Source organism: Postia placenta (assembly GCF_002117355.1).
Source record: "Postia placenta MAD-698-R-SB12 unplaced genomic scaffold POSPLAscaffold_5, whole genome shotgun sequence".
Lineage (NCBI taxonomy): Eukaryota > Fungi > Basidiomycota > Agaricomycetes > Polyporales > Adustoporiaceae > Rhodonia > Rhodonia placenta.
In genome coordinates this window covers 1,506,593-1,522,578 of record NW_020169836.1, presented here as the reverse complement: position 1 = coordinate 1,522,578, position 15,986 = coordinate 1,506,593, and the positions used below count along the sequence as shown (strand labels likewise).

The 15,986-nt window shown below is 52.1% G+C and overlaps 6 protein-coding genes and 1 non-coding gene across 7 annotated transcripts; 2 read left to right on the top strand and 5 right to left on the bottom strand.

Annotated features, from left to right (window-relative positions):
• Positions 1-1,038: 1,038 nt before the first annotated feature.
• On the bottom strand, positions 1,039-4,190 carry POSPLADRAFT_1055612 (hypothetical protein; the record flags this gene model as incomplete). The annotated part of the gene is made up of 9 exons (XM_024480662.1): positions 1,039-1,494; positions 1,543-1,667; positions 1,735-2,018; positions 2,071-2,637; positions 2,696-2,825; positions 2,886-2,968; positions 3,022-3,080; positions 3,550-3,802; positions 3,856-4,190. The coding sequence occupies 9 exons, from the start codon at positions 4,188-4,190 to the stop codon at positions 1,039-1,041; spliced, it is 2,292 nt and encodes a 763-aa protein (XP_024340357.1).
• A 1,148-nt stretch (positions 4,191-5,338) lies between these two features.
• On the bottom strand, positions 5,339-6,862 carry POSPLADRAFT_1045877 (hypothetical protein; the record flags this gene model as incomplete). The annotated part of the gene is made up of 7 exons (XM_024478883.1): positions 5,339-5,392; positions 5,457-5,524; positions 5,575-5,668; positions 5,721-5,830; positions 5,880-6,491; positions 6,544-6,663; positions 6,715-6,862. The coding sequence occupies 7 exons, from the start codon at positions 6,860-6,862 to the stop codon at positions 5,339-5,341; spliced, it is 1,206 nt and encodes a 401-aa protein (XP_024340356.1).
• Positions 6,863-8,345: 1,483 nt separating this feature from the next.
• Positions 8,346-9,377, top strand: POSPLADRAFT_1045875 (hypothetical protein; the record flags this gene model as incomplete). The annotated part of the gene is made up of 4 exons (XM_024478882.1): positions 8,346-8,358; positions 8,388-8,452; positions 8,635-8,702; positions 9,011-9,377. 4 exons carry the CDS (start codon positions 8,346-8,348, stop codon positions 9,375-9,377), a joined length of 513 nt encoding a protein of 170 aa, XP_024340355.1.
• Positions 9,378-10,056: 679 nt separating this feature from the next.
• POSPLADRAFT_1180501 (hypothetical protein) lies at positions 10,057-12,037 on the top strand (the record flags this gene model as incomplete). The annotated part of the gene is given in 13 exon segments (XM_024488765.1): positions 10,057-10,195; positions 10,249-10,269; positions 10,326-10,390; positions 10,441-10,518; positions 10,581-10,691; positions 10,747-10,790; positions 10,863-11,100; positions 11,113-11,146; positions 11,200-11,342; positions 11,395-11,475; positions 11,534-11,596; positions 11,653-11,750; positions 11,806-12,037. 13 exon segments carry the CDS (start codon positions 10,057-10,059, stop codon positions 11,912-11,914), a joined length of 1,224 nt encoding a protein of 407 aa, XP_024340354.1. The 3' UTR covers positions 11,915-12,037.
• A 1,958-nt stretch (positions 12,038-13,995) lies between these two features.
• Positions 13,996-14,357, bottom strand: POSPLADRAFT_1039590 (hypothetical protein). Its single transcript, XM_024477568.1, has one exon. The coding sequence runs from the start codon at positions 14,161-14,163 to the stop codon at positions 14,005-14,007; it is 159 nt and encodes a 52-aa protein (XP_024340353.1). The 5' UTR covers positions 14,164-14,357; the 3' UTR covers positions 13,996-14,004.
• Positions 14,358-14,489: 132 nt separating this feature from the next.
• Positions 14,490-15,608, bottom strand: POSPLADRAFT_1074090 (hypothetical protein; the record flags this gene model as incomplete). Its single annotated transcript, XM_024482666.1, has 8 exons — positions 14,490-14,619; positions 14,681-14,763; positions 14,814-14,881; positions 14,935-14,998; positions 15,049-15,123; positions 15,174-15,252; positions 15,308-15,426; positions 15,503-15,608. 8 exons carry the CDS (start codon positions 15,606-15,608, stop codon positions 14,557-14,559), a joined length of 657 nt encoding a protein of 218 aa, XP_024340352.1. The 3' UTR covers positions 14,490-14,556.
• Positions 15,609-15,852: 244 nt separating this feature from the next.
• On the bottom strand, positions 15,853-15,934 carry POSPLADRAFT_t61. Its single transcript has one exon. It is a non-coding gene; the product is annotated as a tRNA-Cys (tRNA).
• Between the last annotated feature and the right edge of the window lie 52 nt (positions 15,935-15,986).

Here is a 15,986-nt window from a genome sequence, read left to right as displayed (position 1 = left end):
ATGAGGAGTCTTAATAAAACCTCGCCCTTGTAGGGCCAGCCCATTGCGGCACTTATTGAATCACGTGCCGCATGCATTATACGCGCCTCTCACAGAGCGTGTCGCGACAATATATGTGAGTGAATCGAGAGTATCTTAGGCTAGTATGATGCTCTATGTGTCCTGCTTATTTTATGTATAACTTCCGCCAGATTCCACATATGTAGACCAGAGGCCCCAAATCCGCCTGTCTGAGGAGGTCACGATGGGATTGGCTGTAAACTCTGACTAGTTAATATACTAACGACAAGGATAGTGCATAATGGAATTCTTATAAATGAAAAATTACGTGTCACAGGATGCAGGTCACAGGCCAAAGTCAATGTTGAGGGCAGGAGCCGCGAGTTCCTTTTACGGACATCAAGCCCATTCCGTGTCCGCATATGGCTGGTAACGCAAAGTGACGTTTGGTCACAGCGCCTCTTATGGTAATATAACAGCCACCACTTACCTACCAGGATAGGCAGGTGAGCCAAATAGGCTACATGTGCGGCCTTGCAGACCGGCAGACTTTAGAATCTGCCTGCTGAGATTTTCCTGAGATCCGAAGCGAGGACGATGGTCAAAAGATTCATTGGATTCGTATGGGCTTCGTCAAACACAGAGGCTCGCGCAAAAGTTGAACACTACTATAAATAACACCAAGCACGATGGAGTGCGCTCGCCATAATAGCTCGCGAGGCCTATGTTTGCTGAGATCTCAGCTTCTTTGACGGACATTCTCGCTTCGCTCACAATAACGGGGTCTTCCAAAATACATAAGCTCACAAAACTGCATGATCTCCCTTCCGCAGGCGAAGCCGGTATACCTATCCCTGGCAGCAGCACCGTATCCGATGCATGCGCGGCGCGTCAAGTCGTCGCAAGAGGCAGTGACACCGAAAGACAGGATGGGATAAAGGCGATTCGACAAGCGACGAAGAAATGCTACCCAGTTCAAAGCGTGTCGATGATACAATGGCAAGAATGATACGTGGGGTCCTAGAAAAATGTTCAAGACTACTCGCGCTCCCGCCAGACGCCATCTGCGTTTATCTGACCCTCCATGATGTCGTGTGCACTTTGATCGTCGTCGCCCAAGTAATTTTGCATGCGTTGCATGAAGTCTGTAATGTCCTCGACGCCCTGCTCTCTAAGCTCATTTTCATATCCGCCATCATGCACAGGCGCGTGTGGGTCCCAGCTGATCGGTATTCCGCGCCATCCATTGTTCAAAGCGACGTAGTTGAGGAACCTTCGCCATAACGGGTCAATCGACAGATCAAGAGGGCCTTCGCCCGAGTGATGGCCACTGTTCATAGCGAATAGAGTATCAACATCATGCCCAGAATGCTCGAGTGAATTCTTACCGTTCAGCCTGCGTGGATTCGCCACAAAGCCGAGTGTGTATTTTGCATCAAATGTAAGCAACTCCTTGCTGCTCCGAACAGTCGATAGCATTATCACTTTGCGCTCCTAACCGAGTCGTTGGATATGTTGCTGAAGACCACCTCCTCGACTCACATCGCCTTGGAACTCTTCGACGCTTGCGACCTTTATACTGGTTCCTATGTTCGCGAATTTGAGCGCTTCGCGAAACTTACGTGCCTGTGCGTTATATGGAGTGATGTCCCCGATTTCCTCATCAGCTAGCACATAATATACGTTAGCATCTTAGCATCCATAGGGTATTTCCAAGAGATCACAAAGACGCACAGGTAGTGAATCGGCGATCGGACTTTAGCTTCCGTATATAATCTCTGCCGACTAAGACTTCATCCAAGTTGAAGTATGACGGTGAGGACGCTTGTCTCTCGTCCTTGCCGGACACGGCATGGAAGATGATTGGGAATTTTCGATTAGGGAGTTCGTTCCACCCGATGAACGAATCGATGACCCGTGCGGGGCCACAGGCTTGCAAGTCTGAGTTGTAAAACTGTTCGTTCGAGAAAGTCAGAACTGCCCTGTGAGATCGGAAATTCTGAACAAGCTTGACAAGTCTATGTCGTCACGTCAGAGTCCGGAAAACGACTAGTTGGAAGATAAACCTACGTTCTACCTCTCCATAGTCTCTCGTTGTAGACGTCTCGTTCCATGAGCCGTTCCAAGAAACTGACACCCATCCCCAACTCGCGCGCAACGCTCGATGTGATGATGGGTCCCAATTGCTTGGGATCTCCACAGAGAACAAGTTGCGTCGATGGGGTAGTGATTGTCTTCATTGCCGTCATCGTTTCAGCCTCTGTCGCCTGACCTGCCTCGTCAATGAATATGTGGGTGAAGTGACCCGGTGGCAGACCGACGCCGTAGGCGAACGATGCCGAGCCACAAGTAGAGATGATGACGCGGAACGTAGCGAGATCAGCTACTTGGGGGACCGAAAAGTGGCCTTGACCGTCCATGTACGTATACCCCAGTAGATCGTCCGGGACGAGCTCTCGGCGTCTGGACACGGCATAGAACCGGAAGAGCTCGGTGTTGCTCAGGCTATTCAAGCGCCGTGCTAAGATGTCGGCTGCGCTGTTGCTGGGAGCACATGCTAAGATCCGTGCTTCTTTATCGCGAGCTAAGATCTGTCGTATAGTCTCAACTAATGTCACGGTCTTTCCGGTACCTGGTCTGTACGAAGGGCTCGAAGGTAAGCCTAACCTGAGAAAGTCTGATAGGCGATACTTACGGGCCGAATATAATGAACGGTGCAGCACCTTTTCGAACTTGCAGTATAGATCTTATAGCTTGAAGTTGCTCTGCATTGCCCGCAATGCACGGATTGAATGGTACAATTGGCAGACTGGCCGCATTGGGAGCTGTCGTCAGTCCGACATGAGCAATCAATGGGAATAGAAAACGGTTAGGTGACGGCGGACTGGCAGCCAATGCCTGATGCTGCCGGCGGAGTGGGATGCGATTCATCTTGAAGTGCACATTGAAGCGCTGCCCTGCCGTCGGTCTGAACGATGGGTGAAAACCGAGACCGATGTCATTGAGTCGGACAACGTGTACCCATCCTTCAAAACAGTGGGCTTGCAATCGTTCAGACGGCTGAACTTCAATTTGATCTCCTACGCGCACACGCTTCAGCATCTAATCCATACAATCATCGGAAAGAACGCACCAACGACTACGCTGGGTCTTTTCTCAGCCAGACCCGGTACCGTCAAGCTTTTATGAAATGTGATTAGGCATCTGCACATGAGCTTCAAGACTTACTAGTAAAGATGGCCCTGCCTGGCGAAGGAAACCTCACCAAGATCGTATGCTCGAAGATCGTGCCTACGGTACACGATGTGAGCGTGCGTGCTTGTCACTTGTGCGGTATTCTTCGATCCAAAGCAACAGCTTGAATAGGCGACCATGTGACGCTGCGTCCAACGCCCGGGGCCACAGCTTTTCTCGCACTTGGTGCACAGCGTCAGATGGTATGTATCCGCTCAGTATAGCTCTGAGCTCCTGTGGCACCAGATATGGACCAAGTGGTTTTGTCCAAGGTACTGCGTCCAACGCGGGAGGACGCTGCCCTGGATGATAAACCTGGCCGCGCCTCCACGGGACCCGCTGGGGCTTAACGTAAGGCGTGGTGGCCTTCAATGCATCATGTTCAACGGCTTCGCCGATCGTCGCACGCACTTCGCGTATGATGACGAATCGTCTATGGCTTTCATTCTCGAATACAATTTCTATGCGGCCTGCATAGCGCCCTCGCTGGTCGTGACGCAGGGTGACAACAATATTGGTTCCTTGATTGTAAATCGCACGAGTGCCGCCTTGAGTAGCAGCACGAAAACTGTGTCAGGAGATGAGATGAGGCCGTAAGTTACAGGAAATTCACTGGCTTACGGGCACGGCATGTTTGAAGGTTTGGCGGAGACATTGATATCTACAATTGTAAGGCGAGATAATGCGCTTGTGGACCGAATGACGAGGGTTTTATGCACGCCATGCTGGGCGCCTGCGAGTTCAACAATCTCGAAGTCAAGGCCTCCGACTACCGGTCGGACCTCCACACCCTGTTTGTCACGTTCCGCCTCCTCGAACGTAGCCTTGTATGCGGCAACGACCTCCCGTCTTCTATGGTCATAAGTACTACTATGGGCAGCCCACGTACTCTTGGGGACCTGCTGTTTGCACATGGCACAAAAGACTGTGCTGCCAGGAAAACCGGCAGCAGTCATGGGGGCCACGTTCGCGTTAAGTCCTTGCTGAGCCGCCGCATTGCGATGGCGCACTCCACGGATGTGTTGCTGCCAAGTTTCTGTCTTATACCCCTCGAAATTGCAGGCCGGACAGAAGAGCCAGGCGGTCGCCACATCGCTAATGAGATCTCGATGCTGCTGACTCTCAACGTGGTTCTGATATAGTGTTGCTGGAGAGCATATTACGCTGCAAGGCTCGCATAGCTTTGCGTCATGCAAAAGTTCGCACCCTTCGGTAGTACAGACGCCTCCCAAATACAAAGTATCGGGGCAAAAGCTAGTGATAGGTGTGGACATGACGGTTCGAGAGGAGTAGTGAGCGGGACGACCGTCGGAAAGATGGTGAAATCAATCCTTATGTATACTGTACGTTGCCGTGTAATCACGGCTTGCATCGTGTTAGCCTCAAGGCAAGCGAAAACGGAAGCATCATCCAAATTGGATTATGCCGCAGCTCCCGAGCGGCTATGCATAGCATAGCTACATGGGCAACGAGACCAGCCACAATCGAGCATCAAAGACAAATCCATACATTACTTCAAAGATCCGCCAAGAGGAATGACGGCGGACAGATTGGTGTTGTAACGCGTGTGTCTTCCTAGCGCCGCTGTTCTATGGCCATTCTTCAAGAAGGCCCACATGACGCTCTTCCCATGCCGGCGGGCCAATCAGTCGGTCGCGAAGAGGCTCGTAGTAGGTAATCCGGGGATCTATCAACCATTCAGAGGCACTGCATGTAGACCACAATCGCCTCCTAAAGCAAGAAGCATCAACTCCCGGCACGTCATAACATCTACGTCGTCTGTCGCATATGCTGATGTCAAATCCTATACTAAACCTGCAAGCTTCATAGTAAATGACATTGCACATCGGCCAGCATCATGTTTATGAGTCTCGCTCACCTTGCTGGTAGACCTCGCGTTGAGCGATGAGATCCCATTTGCTTGACTTAAATTTGGACACGCCATTGCATACTCAAGCAGCGAAGGCATGTGAGTAAGCTCACCGTGGAACCCTTTCGCTCCTGGTACTTATTCTTTGTACCAGCAAATCTTACACCTAGGGATTTCCGTAGCAAGTCCATGACATGAATATAGTAACCTAGTAAAAGACAAACAATATAGCAATCAAGAGAACAGCTTGTTGACAGAAGTGTTCCCTTCTTGGTTCTTCTTAAGAACCTGCACAAAAAGACAGACGTCAGAAATCAATCATGAATACAATAGTGGGAGCAATCCATTCTACCTTTGCCACTGCGAACTCGAAATCCTCTTGCGTAACATGCTGTCTCCGCTCGCGGAGTGCGTACATACCTGCAAAGCAGAAATGAGCGAGCTTCCGATCAGCGATGTTAAGTACATACCTGCTTCCGTACAGATACCGCGCACTTCGGCGCCGGAACATTGGCCCATCTTCTCCGCGAGAGCGCGGAGGTTGATACCTCGTTGTAGGGACATCTGCATAATCGGTTGAGACTCTGTTCGCAAGGTACGCAGTATTCAAACGCACTTTTCGCGAGTGAATGCGTAAAATCGCGACACGGGCCTCAGGACCTGGAGGCGGGAACTCAATCTTGCGGTCTATACGGCCCGGACGAAGCAAGGCAGAATCAAGGATGTCTGCGAAGGCATTAGCAAGTACAGAAATGTATGATAGCTGCAAGCATACCTATCCGGTTTGTAGCCATGATGACCTTGATGTTCTTCGTTGACTCGAATCCGTCAAGCTGGTTAAGTAACTCCAACATTGTTCGTTGGACCTCAGAATCACCGCCACCAGAGCCGCTCTCTCCTCTTGAACTTCCGATGGAGTCGATCTCATCCATGAATATGATACTAGGCGCGTGTTCCCGTGCCATGACGAAGAGCTCCCGAACCATCCGACTACCCTCGCCAATGTACTTCTGCACGAGTTCTGAACCCGACACACGAATGAACTTGCAGTCTGTGTGGTGCGCGACCGCTCGTGCGAGCAGTGTCTTTCCCGTTCCTGGTGGTCCGTAGAGTAGCACACCCTTTGGCTGCGCAATACCGAGCGACTCGAAGAGTTCTGGGTGCTTAACCGGTAGTTCAATAACCTCCTTGATCTCCTTGATTTGCTTGTCGAGGCCGCCGACCATCTCATATGTGCTGTCTGGAACCTTCTCAACCATCATGAGAGATACGAGAGGGTCAACCTTGTTCGGCAGGATCTTGTGAATGGTATACGAGTCGGAACGGAGAGCGACACGGAGGGATGGCTTCAGGGTTGTTACGTCGATGTCCGCATCGAAGTCAACGACTACAGTGTCCGTGCATTAGCATCGATGTATAAAGACGGGTGAGATGCGTACTGTATTTGCCCTCTGGTTGAACCTTTACAAGCACCTTGTTCTTGCCCATGACTCTCACGACCTCTCCGACATAGCTTCCAGGTTCATGCAGGAGCTGGAGCTCTTCCCTGAGTAGCCGTACTGAGCAGATACAGTCAGATATTTCCTTATGAGAACCGAACCCTTTCTCACCTCGAGCATTGAGCGCGTTCCGCTGTGCCTCTAAACGGCGGAGGTTCTGGGTCTTCTGATTTATATCGAGTTCTGCGGCCTCAATCTTGGCCTGATAGTAGGGCTTTATACCTCCTGTCTGCGATGGTGCGTGTACAGCGACTGGCATCGTGTCGGGCGTAAGGGAATGAAGGTTGTGGAGGAATTCGGACTAGACGAAGGCAAGACGAAGTCCTCACGTTACGCGTACGCGTACATAGTCGCGCGTCCGCGGGGTCACGCACATGTCACGCACGGTCACATAATGTCACGACTTACTGAACGTCAGTCACACTTGAACTTATTTCAGTACTAGTATGGCAACTACGGCCTCAAATCGATTCTGGTCCAACATATCTTCCTGCTTACATCTTGTTCGTGATTCACTTTCTTAACGAGCTCACAATATTTGTACTAATACCCGAAGTGTACATTTGCAAGGTAGACATATGTTTAATCCTACGCTCATTGTGATCAACGACTTCACGCAGCCGTGGTACGCGCAGCAATCTTGTGAGCGAACAACGCGGTGAAAGTTAGATGGGATTATTCTCGCGACCATGTCAATCCAATCCACTTGTGATCAGGCCTTCATGCCCACAGTGAGTCGCTGTTTTTTTTGGCTCGACCTTCGACAATCGAATAAGCTAAGTATTATGGATCGTACATGATCGTTCTCATGTTCACAGTGTTGAACATTTTTGACAATGCAAATTGCTGTAACAGGCTTTTACGAGATTCGCGAAGGTTCCTGTGGCATGATATGGCATCGGACAAGCTGGCATCCTATCCACGAGTGAGCATCAGACATGGGGTTTGGCCTGAGCATTACAAACCATTTCAACATTACAACCGACCTAAAGGTCGCCTTGCGGACACCTTTGTTAGCCGCGTAAAGGCTCACCTAGATCCCCCAGGTCAAGCTTCAAACGCCCGCTGATATCCATGTGGGAATCATGTATGACTGCGTACCCAAACTACGGATCGCGAGGACCACCCTGTGCTGCTTGGGTAGACCCGCGGATCTCGTCAGAAGGACTACTGGCGCCCCACGTAAGAGAGCCTTAGACTTTGCGCTCCTCTTGGTCTGCTCCTGCTCCATCAGGAATAGCCCTTTTCCAAAATTACCCCGCGTGACTCCTATCCGTTGAATGGGCTGGTTCTAGCCTTCAATGCTCGACACTGGGTGCCGAAGGAGTCGACATGCCGTATCTTATGACTTCGCGAAGTTAGGCTCATCGTGCGAAATGGGGTTCATGGGCAAGCAAAGTGCGAACTGCATTCCCCGCCATCACACGGCGGTAAGGTACTGCTCGTCTCTCTTTCCATGACGATCAACCGAATGTTCGTCAGCCAGAGGAGGGCACGCCCCCGCAAATACATATCATACCTCCTCCCTGTGTGTCCGCCATCTGCGGTGCCCTATGCTGACACAGCGGCAGTTTTGTTTTGTCACTCTTCGCAAGAAGATTGTCATGACCTAATTAATGAGTAAGGAGATCGTCTTCAATTCATTTCCTTAAAAATGCGCAGGAGTGGCTCACATCCTGTATTTTCGCCTGAGCTCACCCCATCCAGACGCAGCGGTCGGGTGTTGGCGGACGAACTCCACCATGTCCTGCTCTGGTATGCGGTTGATGTCCACCCTATTCCAGTATCGGTTTATTGCGAAGATGATGTCTCGAGCGTCCGCCTCCGCGGCTCGGCTGCGGCCCGCCTGGTTAGCTCGGGGCATGTTGTGAACAGGTGCTACTTAGTCATGACTTACATTGTCCATGCCTTTAATTTGGCTCGAATGAACTCAGAGTAAGCGAGGAAGGGAACCTGACGAATTGTCATCACTGTTGTGGAGTCGAGCCGTCGCGGCCCCACCTCGCCTGCAGGTAATATCTCAATCTGCAGAAAAAGGGTTCAGCTACTACCATCGACGGCTTGAGGAAGCTCACATCAATGGTCGGGATAAAGCCATGGTATGTAACCTGCAAACTAGGGCTTGTTCGGCGATCGTTTATTTTAGATGATAATAGTAGGTAAGACACCCACCGGCTAGCCCATGACAATGTTACAAGAGTGAAGTCGTCACTGCCCGCACAGGCTTGACGAACTCGACGAAACGGGTGAGTTGTCCCGCCTTCAACGATGCACAAAATTTCCTGCGATAGATCAAGCTTATCAAGTTCACCGAATAAGACGGACGTACATCTGAGTGAGGTGCGTTCGACAAAACTGCAGTCCACACATTGCCGTAAAACGCATGCGGCACCTCCAGTGCTCGTAGTACCCGGGAAAGTGCAGCCGCAGCTTGCATCAGCCGGCTCGTCTCATGCATGTCGAAAAGTGGAGCAAGCGGGATTGGCGTCGAGCTGCAGCCATGGTATACAAGTACTCATTCCGATCCCGAGATCAGTCGAGAAGTGAAGAAGAAGGGTGGGGACCCCCTGGCGTCGTCCGGAAGTATTTCCGTAGCCCACACGGATCCATTGCCGGGGGCGTCTGGGGGCTGCTACAGATCTCCCGGCCTAGTCCGCCTGGAGGGACCGCAAGTGACGGCGTGCTACGGGCATCTGTGCGCCGCAGTACTGTACGAAGGAGCCGGCGAGCATCACATGCCCTCCCGCGTGACTGAGGAAATTCCCGGGTCATGATGCACTTGCATTGGGCAATTACGACTGTCCACGTCGTCAAACACAGTATATCCTTCTTGGCAGGCATGCACTACCATAACCATATCCGCTGTACCTCAAAATTAATATACTTTCAATCTCGGAAAGTGCAGACCTCGAATTAAGTCGCATTGAGGCATGACTTGCGAAGCGCTGCCAAATAAAATCGCCTGTGGACGCATATGAGAATGATCCAATGAATTGATTCTCGCATACTGCTTGCTTCTTCATATTCGGCTGGCCCAACGTTCATCAGTCTGAGAAGCCGTTGTTGAGGAGTGTGCCAACCTCAGGCAAGCCGCACGGGCGCTTGGAAACATGCAAATTACGTAACGCAACGCGGTCATGAGCTGGGCACGCGTCGAATTTGCAAGTTGCGGATTCTGCTCGACCACCACCACGCAAACCCTTCGTTTTACTGCGCATGCATAGCGTGCTCAGCAAGGCGGTAGAGAGCCATGTAAAAGGCCTATGCAACAAGTCCTTCCGGCCAAACGTACTCGACATCTCACAGTACAAATCTCGGAGGGTTCAGACATACGGGACATTCGCGCACTGCGTCGAAAGTGTGCCCGCGGCAAGAGGGCGCATACAGAGATGTGGTCTATTGTGTATAAGCCCACCTCGGATGCATAATCTCCGATTGATACCGGTCAGGCATATGGCGTGGCTGCCGAAGTTCAATTTACGACAAAGCGAGCCATACTCTGAGCCATCAGACGGGCAGGAGGAAGCTGCGAAAGTCGCCATATTGGAGAAGGCTATGAAGGGTCGGCAACCCACAGACCTCATGCTGCGCTGTGAGTAGTCATATGCGCTAATTGTATGCTGCGTCTTTCTGACACGGACACAGGCACTGTGTTGGATGCTGAGGGTGTGCCCCATGGCGTATTGACTTGATTATCTATCTCATCTCGCGTTACGTCCCAGGGAACGTGAAAACCATCTCCGGTCAATTCAGAAGGACGGATCTGTGCTCGGAGCACCGACTGAACGTAAGCGAGATTCATAACAGCCCGCATATATCCACATTCACGAGTCGCAGCCGCGTGATCTACGTAAAATCGACTCCAGGATACCAAATCTCGTCCCCACGATTCTCGTTCGGAAGGAGGCCATACTTGTGGGTAGCGATATTGGCGGGTATAGAACGTGTCAGCAGCTCTGATCCCCAATGGAATTTAGGTGAACATTTTGCACATACGTGCGCTTGTCAAGGCCGACGCCGTTGTACTCTTTGATACCTATGGTTCCGCCGATTCAAGATTACACTCGGTTTTCCTATACCACCTGGAGGTGTGTACACACTTGCACGCAATTGTGTAATCGAGATTCAGCTCCTTTATGCTAGCATAACTTGAAGGCGAAGACGGCAGGGCTGCCGTACGAGTTTCGGTGAGCACTGTGGACATGAACAGTTGTTGACACAGTCCCTTACCAGATTCAGCTGCTTTCTTGTCTACACAGAGCACTGGACTCGATTCTCCTGTCCGTATTGAGTGCGCTGGAGGCTGAGATGGTCTTCATCCGAAATCTCATCGGCGGCCTCCTGGCCGAGCTCGAGGACGACATTGATCATGACCGGTTCAAGCGATTGCTGCACTATTCGAGACGGCTGGCGAGTTTTTCAAACCGAGCGAAACTAGTCAGTTTCATAATCTCACTCTGGGTTGTTGACACGTTAGTGACCGACCCAAAAATTCCTGTCTGTCATTAGGTACAAGAAGCTTTGGAAGAAGTCCTTGAACAAGGTGACTAATTTGATGCTTGGTGTTCTATGTCTACTAAAAGTCTGCGTGACCAGACGAGGACCTAGCGGCTATGTACCTTAGCGATAAGAACAACGGTATAACCCGCAAGCCCAGTGACCATGAGGACCTCGAGGTTCTGTTGGAGTCCTTCTCGAAGCAGGTTGAAGAAATCGTGAACGAGGCAGAGAATATACAAGTAGGTGTCAACCAGTTTGTCAGCAATGTTGATGTGCTCAATAGCTACGCAGAGCAACGTGCAATCCACTCAAGAGATTGTTGAGTTGCTTCTCGATTCAAATCGTAATGCACTATTGGCGCTCGACCTCAAAGTAAGCCGTTGGCGGATAATCATCCATGGAACAGGGTCTTTGAACTGCTACTCGATAGATTTCCATACTCACCATGGGCATTGGCATTGGGACCTTGGTCGCTGGTGTTTTCGGGATGAACGTAAGCGCCGAAAGGATGTTTGTCCGATGTCGTAAATTGACATTGACTTGTAACAGCTTAAAAGTCATATGGAGGAGAACGAGTATGCGTTCCTTGTGATGTCGGGCTTATCAATGCTCGTAGCATTTGCATTCTCATACACTGGACTAAGACGGTGAGCGCCGATTCCGTATATTGTGAGTCCGTATTATTGACGTCACCGGATGCAGATTAGCGAGAATACGGAAAGTCGGGCTTGCTACTAATAACAAGAAGACCAATGCAAGATATCGTTGGCTGGCGCATTACTGGCGCAGCAAACGCGACGGCTGGCCATGACGTTGACCTGATAGACTACGCGTATGTGCCTCTCCTATTCTTTCCACCCTCATCTCCGCCGTTACATATCTTAGTACTCTTCATAGACATCGTACATGACAGCATAGCATCTTAATCTATTTCCTCGCCTCGCTCTGACATCGACATTAAGCATGTCTCTGGCAATGTCGCTCCCGGGTACACAACCGCACCGCGTAGTCCATGACGGGGACCCACAAGTGATCGACATTTCGGCTAACGATCGAGGTTTGCTTCCTCGGTTCATATGCACATCTCGGACGACGCACATTACCCCTCGCATGTCCTGCTCCAGTTGCTCGTCCTCTACTTGCTACCCCTCTCCTGTGTTTCGACGAAAGGTGGTGGAGCTAACATGCATCACACCAACTTCAGGGCAGGCTTCGTAGGAGCCGAACGCGCGCTTGAACTGCGGGCCTTGCCGGAGGTCTGCTATCCTGGTGACCGATTACAACCAGCTGTGAGTATCGGTCCGCGTCTTCTCTTCTTGACTGGCACCGATTTCACTTTTATCGGCGCGTCCACCAGGAGAGGTAAGTGTCAGCGCTTTCTCTCTGCCGCATTGACCCATGCCCTGCCTCCATCACCCACTGTGATCCTACGCTGACCGCTATGCCAGCAGGGCTACTTGAGCGTAGCGGTGTCTTCCCAGGCCGCAGAGGGATCCTCCTGACGCTCCCAGGCTCGATTTTGTCGTTCAATCCCACCACGACCTCGTCGCAGCCTATCAGTCTCCCCCTGAGTCGACAGCCGTTCTCGACGATTCCCTCATCCTTGTCGACGAGCTCATCGGTCTCATCGCCGACAAGCACCGCACCGGTAACGCCGAGCTCGACCCCACCTTCGTCTGTAGTCTCTTCTGGTACGATATCCTCGAGCTCCTCTGCCTTCACGCCCTCATCTTCGGCGCCATCGCCATCTTCTATAACCTCAGTCCCTACTACTTCGAGTCCCCTTCCCACCTCGACGGTATTCTCGACGTCAGGTCTGACATCGGCCACACCAACCTCCATGTCTTCATCCCCAATCTCCCAATCCTCCTCGAGCTCCAGCGTAACGCCGACAGTGGTTGCAGCCGTGTCGTCGTCCCACACGAATGTAGGCGCTATAGTTGGTGGCGTGATCGGCGGTGTCGTTGTGTTATTACTTGCGTTGGCGGGTCTCCTTTACTTTCTCCGCGTCAGTCGCCAGGCGTCCGGCCATACGCGCGGCCGTTCAGCCAGCGAAAACGACTCTCACGGACCATTTGCGAAGGCGCAGTGGAATGGCCTGTCCTCTCGAGAGTCAACTATGGACCCCGGCGTTCGCGGATCTCGCTTCCCGTCGAAGATACAAACCGCTAATGTCAACGCAGTCGGCATGATAGTCCCACATTCGACCGAGAGTACGGACCACGGGAAGGGCGTCGGATTAACAGAGGGCTCCTCTGAGGGGGATGATATCACGTCTCTTGGCGAGGAGGTCAAGGTGAACGGCAGGCGGTCGGAGTACATCGAGACCGTCCCGCCGCTTCCGTACGGTGTTCAGGCGAGCCCACCGCCTGACACATCAGGCGCGTTCCGCCGTGGCCGCAAGTCTTCGTCTGGTCAGGCACAAATCCACCATGCCGTCGCCCTCGCTAGACTGAATGCGGGTTCGCCGCCTATATCGCCGAACCTTGCATCTCCCCCCATGGCACTACAGACTTCCGTCGACCGTAGCGCCTACATGGTGAGCCCGTACGGGACGTCTGCCCTCCCGCTCTCCCGCCCGACGCCATCCTCGCCGCATTCGCCGCGTTCGCCCACCTCCCCGCTGTCTGCCGAGGCGATGCAGCGGATGCCCTCCGCCGGCGTCCGCCGGAAACCTGTGCCGTCGTACCACTCGGCCGCGTCGGCGGGCACGGTCATGCCGACACGCACGATGTCGACGAACACGCACGCTACGGACACTACAGTGAGCGGGGGCGACTCCGGCGCGAGCACGCCCACACGGGACACGACGCCCTCTGTCTCTCGGGAGGACGTCGCGCGGCGCTTCAACGTACCGGAGCTCAGTCACAAGTCGAGCTTCGGCGACCCGCGCCAGGTGCACTACCTGGTTCCGGACATGCCACCGTCCTCGGGAGCGCCGCGACAGTCAACACGCAGATAGCCAGAAAATGTACCACTAATGGCGTGCGGTCGCGCCCGATGCTCCATATATATTGCTCTATATGTTTCGGTAGCCTTGAAGTCAAGGACTACGTTCATTTCGTGCTTCCGTGCTTCGAATTCGGTGCCACGCTAACCCTCTTCCTGTTACGACCTCCCGCTAGTGAAGCCAGTCACCACTTACGAAACTCATTAGCCGTATAGTTCATCTCGCTCAGCGGGTACGCCCATCTTTTGCCACCATAGATCGTGCGATTCGCCAGTTTCACTGTACCCATTCATGCTGTCACGATCTTGGTTGTTTTAGTATACCTCGGCTTGTAGTTTTCTGTTGTACCTTGTCCTAGGATCGCTTTGGAAGGACGGATTAGCAACACGATGGATCTTTCATCACACTCATATACTGCGCATGACAGTATCTTCTCGATGAAGCGGACTATAATTAAACTCTAACAGATGGCGATAGATGTAGCGGAGTGAACAGGTAGGCTTTCATTTCTCGTCTGATGCCTGCTCTACTTCAGTCAGCTGCTTCCCGAGGATCTTCGCGCTGACCTGTGTGTATTGCACAACGCGTCAGAGACGTCATAACGCATCAATGACATGAGGCACCCACGTTGCGGATATGGACCGCTGCGCGTTCGACACCGAACTTCTTGCTGCGCTTGTATTGCGCGAGGGCATCTTCAAGGCGGCCACCTGTCATTGTGGGTCAATAGAGTGTGTGGAGTGTGCGGCGTTTTGCTCACAAGCTTCAAGGACGGCTGCGTAATTGAAAGCAATCTCCGGGTCTTCTGGCGACAGAGACGATGCAATACTGCGAGTCTCATTATGAGCAGGGAGCGGGGGGCAGGTTATGAGACAGCGCACCTGAGATGGTGCAGAGCGAGGTCTGGTCGGCTCACAGGAGAGATGATATATGCGCTTGCCAGGTCTGAACGCGGTATAAATGGGTTGGCCAAAGTAGAGTGGAACATAACGCACTGGTGTGAGCGTCGGCGCTGGAGGGCTGCAAAGCTATTGACTCTTTCCAAGCAGCAATGGCTTCGTCATACTCCTCTGGATAGGTTAGCTTTCCCGACATTTACTGACGAACAGAAAGCGCATACTCAGGTGGTAATGCGTCACCCCAAGGTTGAACAACGAGCTCGCGGTCCGCTTGATGTCTACGCTGCGCTTGTATAGCTCCTAGCAGGGGCATAAGTTCAGGGTGTAGAATCCCGAGGAAGGTCTCACCGCACACCTTTGCGGAATTCACGTCGCCTTCCTCAAGTTTCTGTGTACCCTCTTCCAGGCATTGCATGGCTTCGACCTCCGCTGGATCTACAGTACTCGAGTGGTCTGTAGTCGAGGTTGCCCATCCTGCATAGCGTCAGAAATGATCCATTGGTGAAGTCTTGGAATACAGCTCACGCCGAAATGGCACTGACACACCCACTCGTGTTTGGCGTGGATGACCCGACGTCGCTAGACGGGTATAGATTGTTCGTGCTTGAACATTGGCGAGGCAGATGAAGCGTTCCGTCGAGCACTTTCTCAGACATGCTTTTCCAATGTTGGAGAGCATGTTGGCAACCAAGTCGGGATGTGAGGTGACTGCAATCTGCAACACTTGCCGCCTAACAGACAATAGGTGCACGTGATCAACCGAGGTTAAAATAGGCGCTCCGAGCTGATCGCTACACTTCTGCGAGGGATTTAAAAAGGCTTTTCGCAGGTTGCAGCTCAACCAGTCTCAGTAGGAAAAATAGAAAATATACCGCTATCAACTGCGGATGACGACAAAAGTAGTTCAGCCTGGATTCGAACCAGAGTCCCCTTAAGCGCGCGTAAAGTGCGACAAGTGCGATTACCACTACGCTACTGAACCTTACGTTCAGAACGAGGCGCAACATATGTCTATTTTACATTAGCAGAGAAAT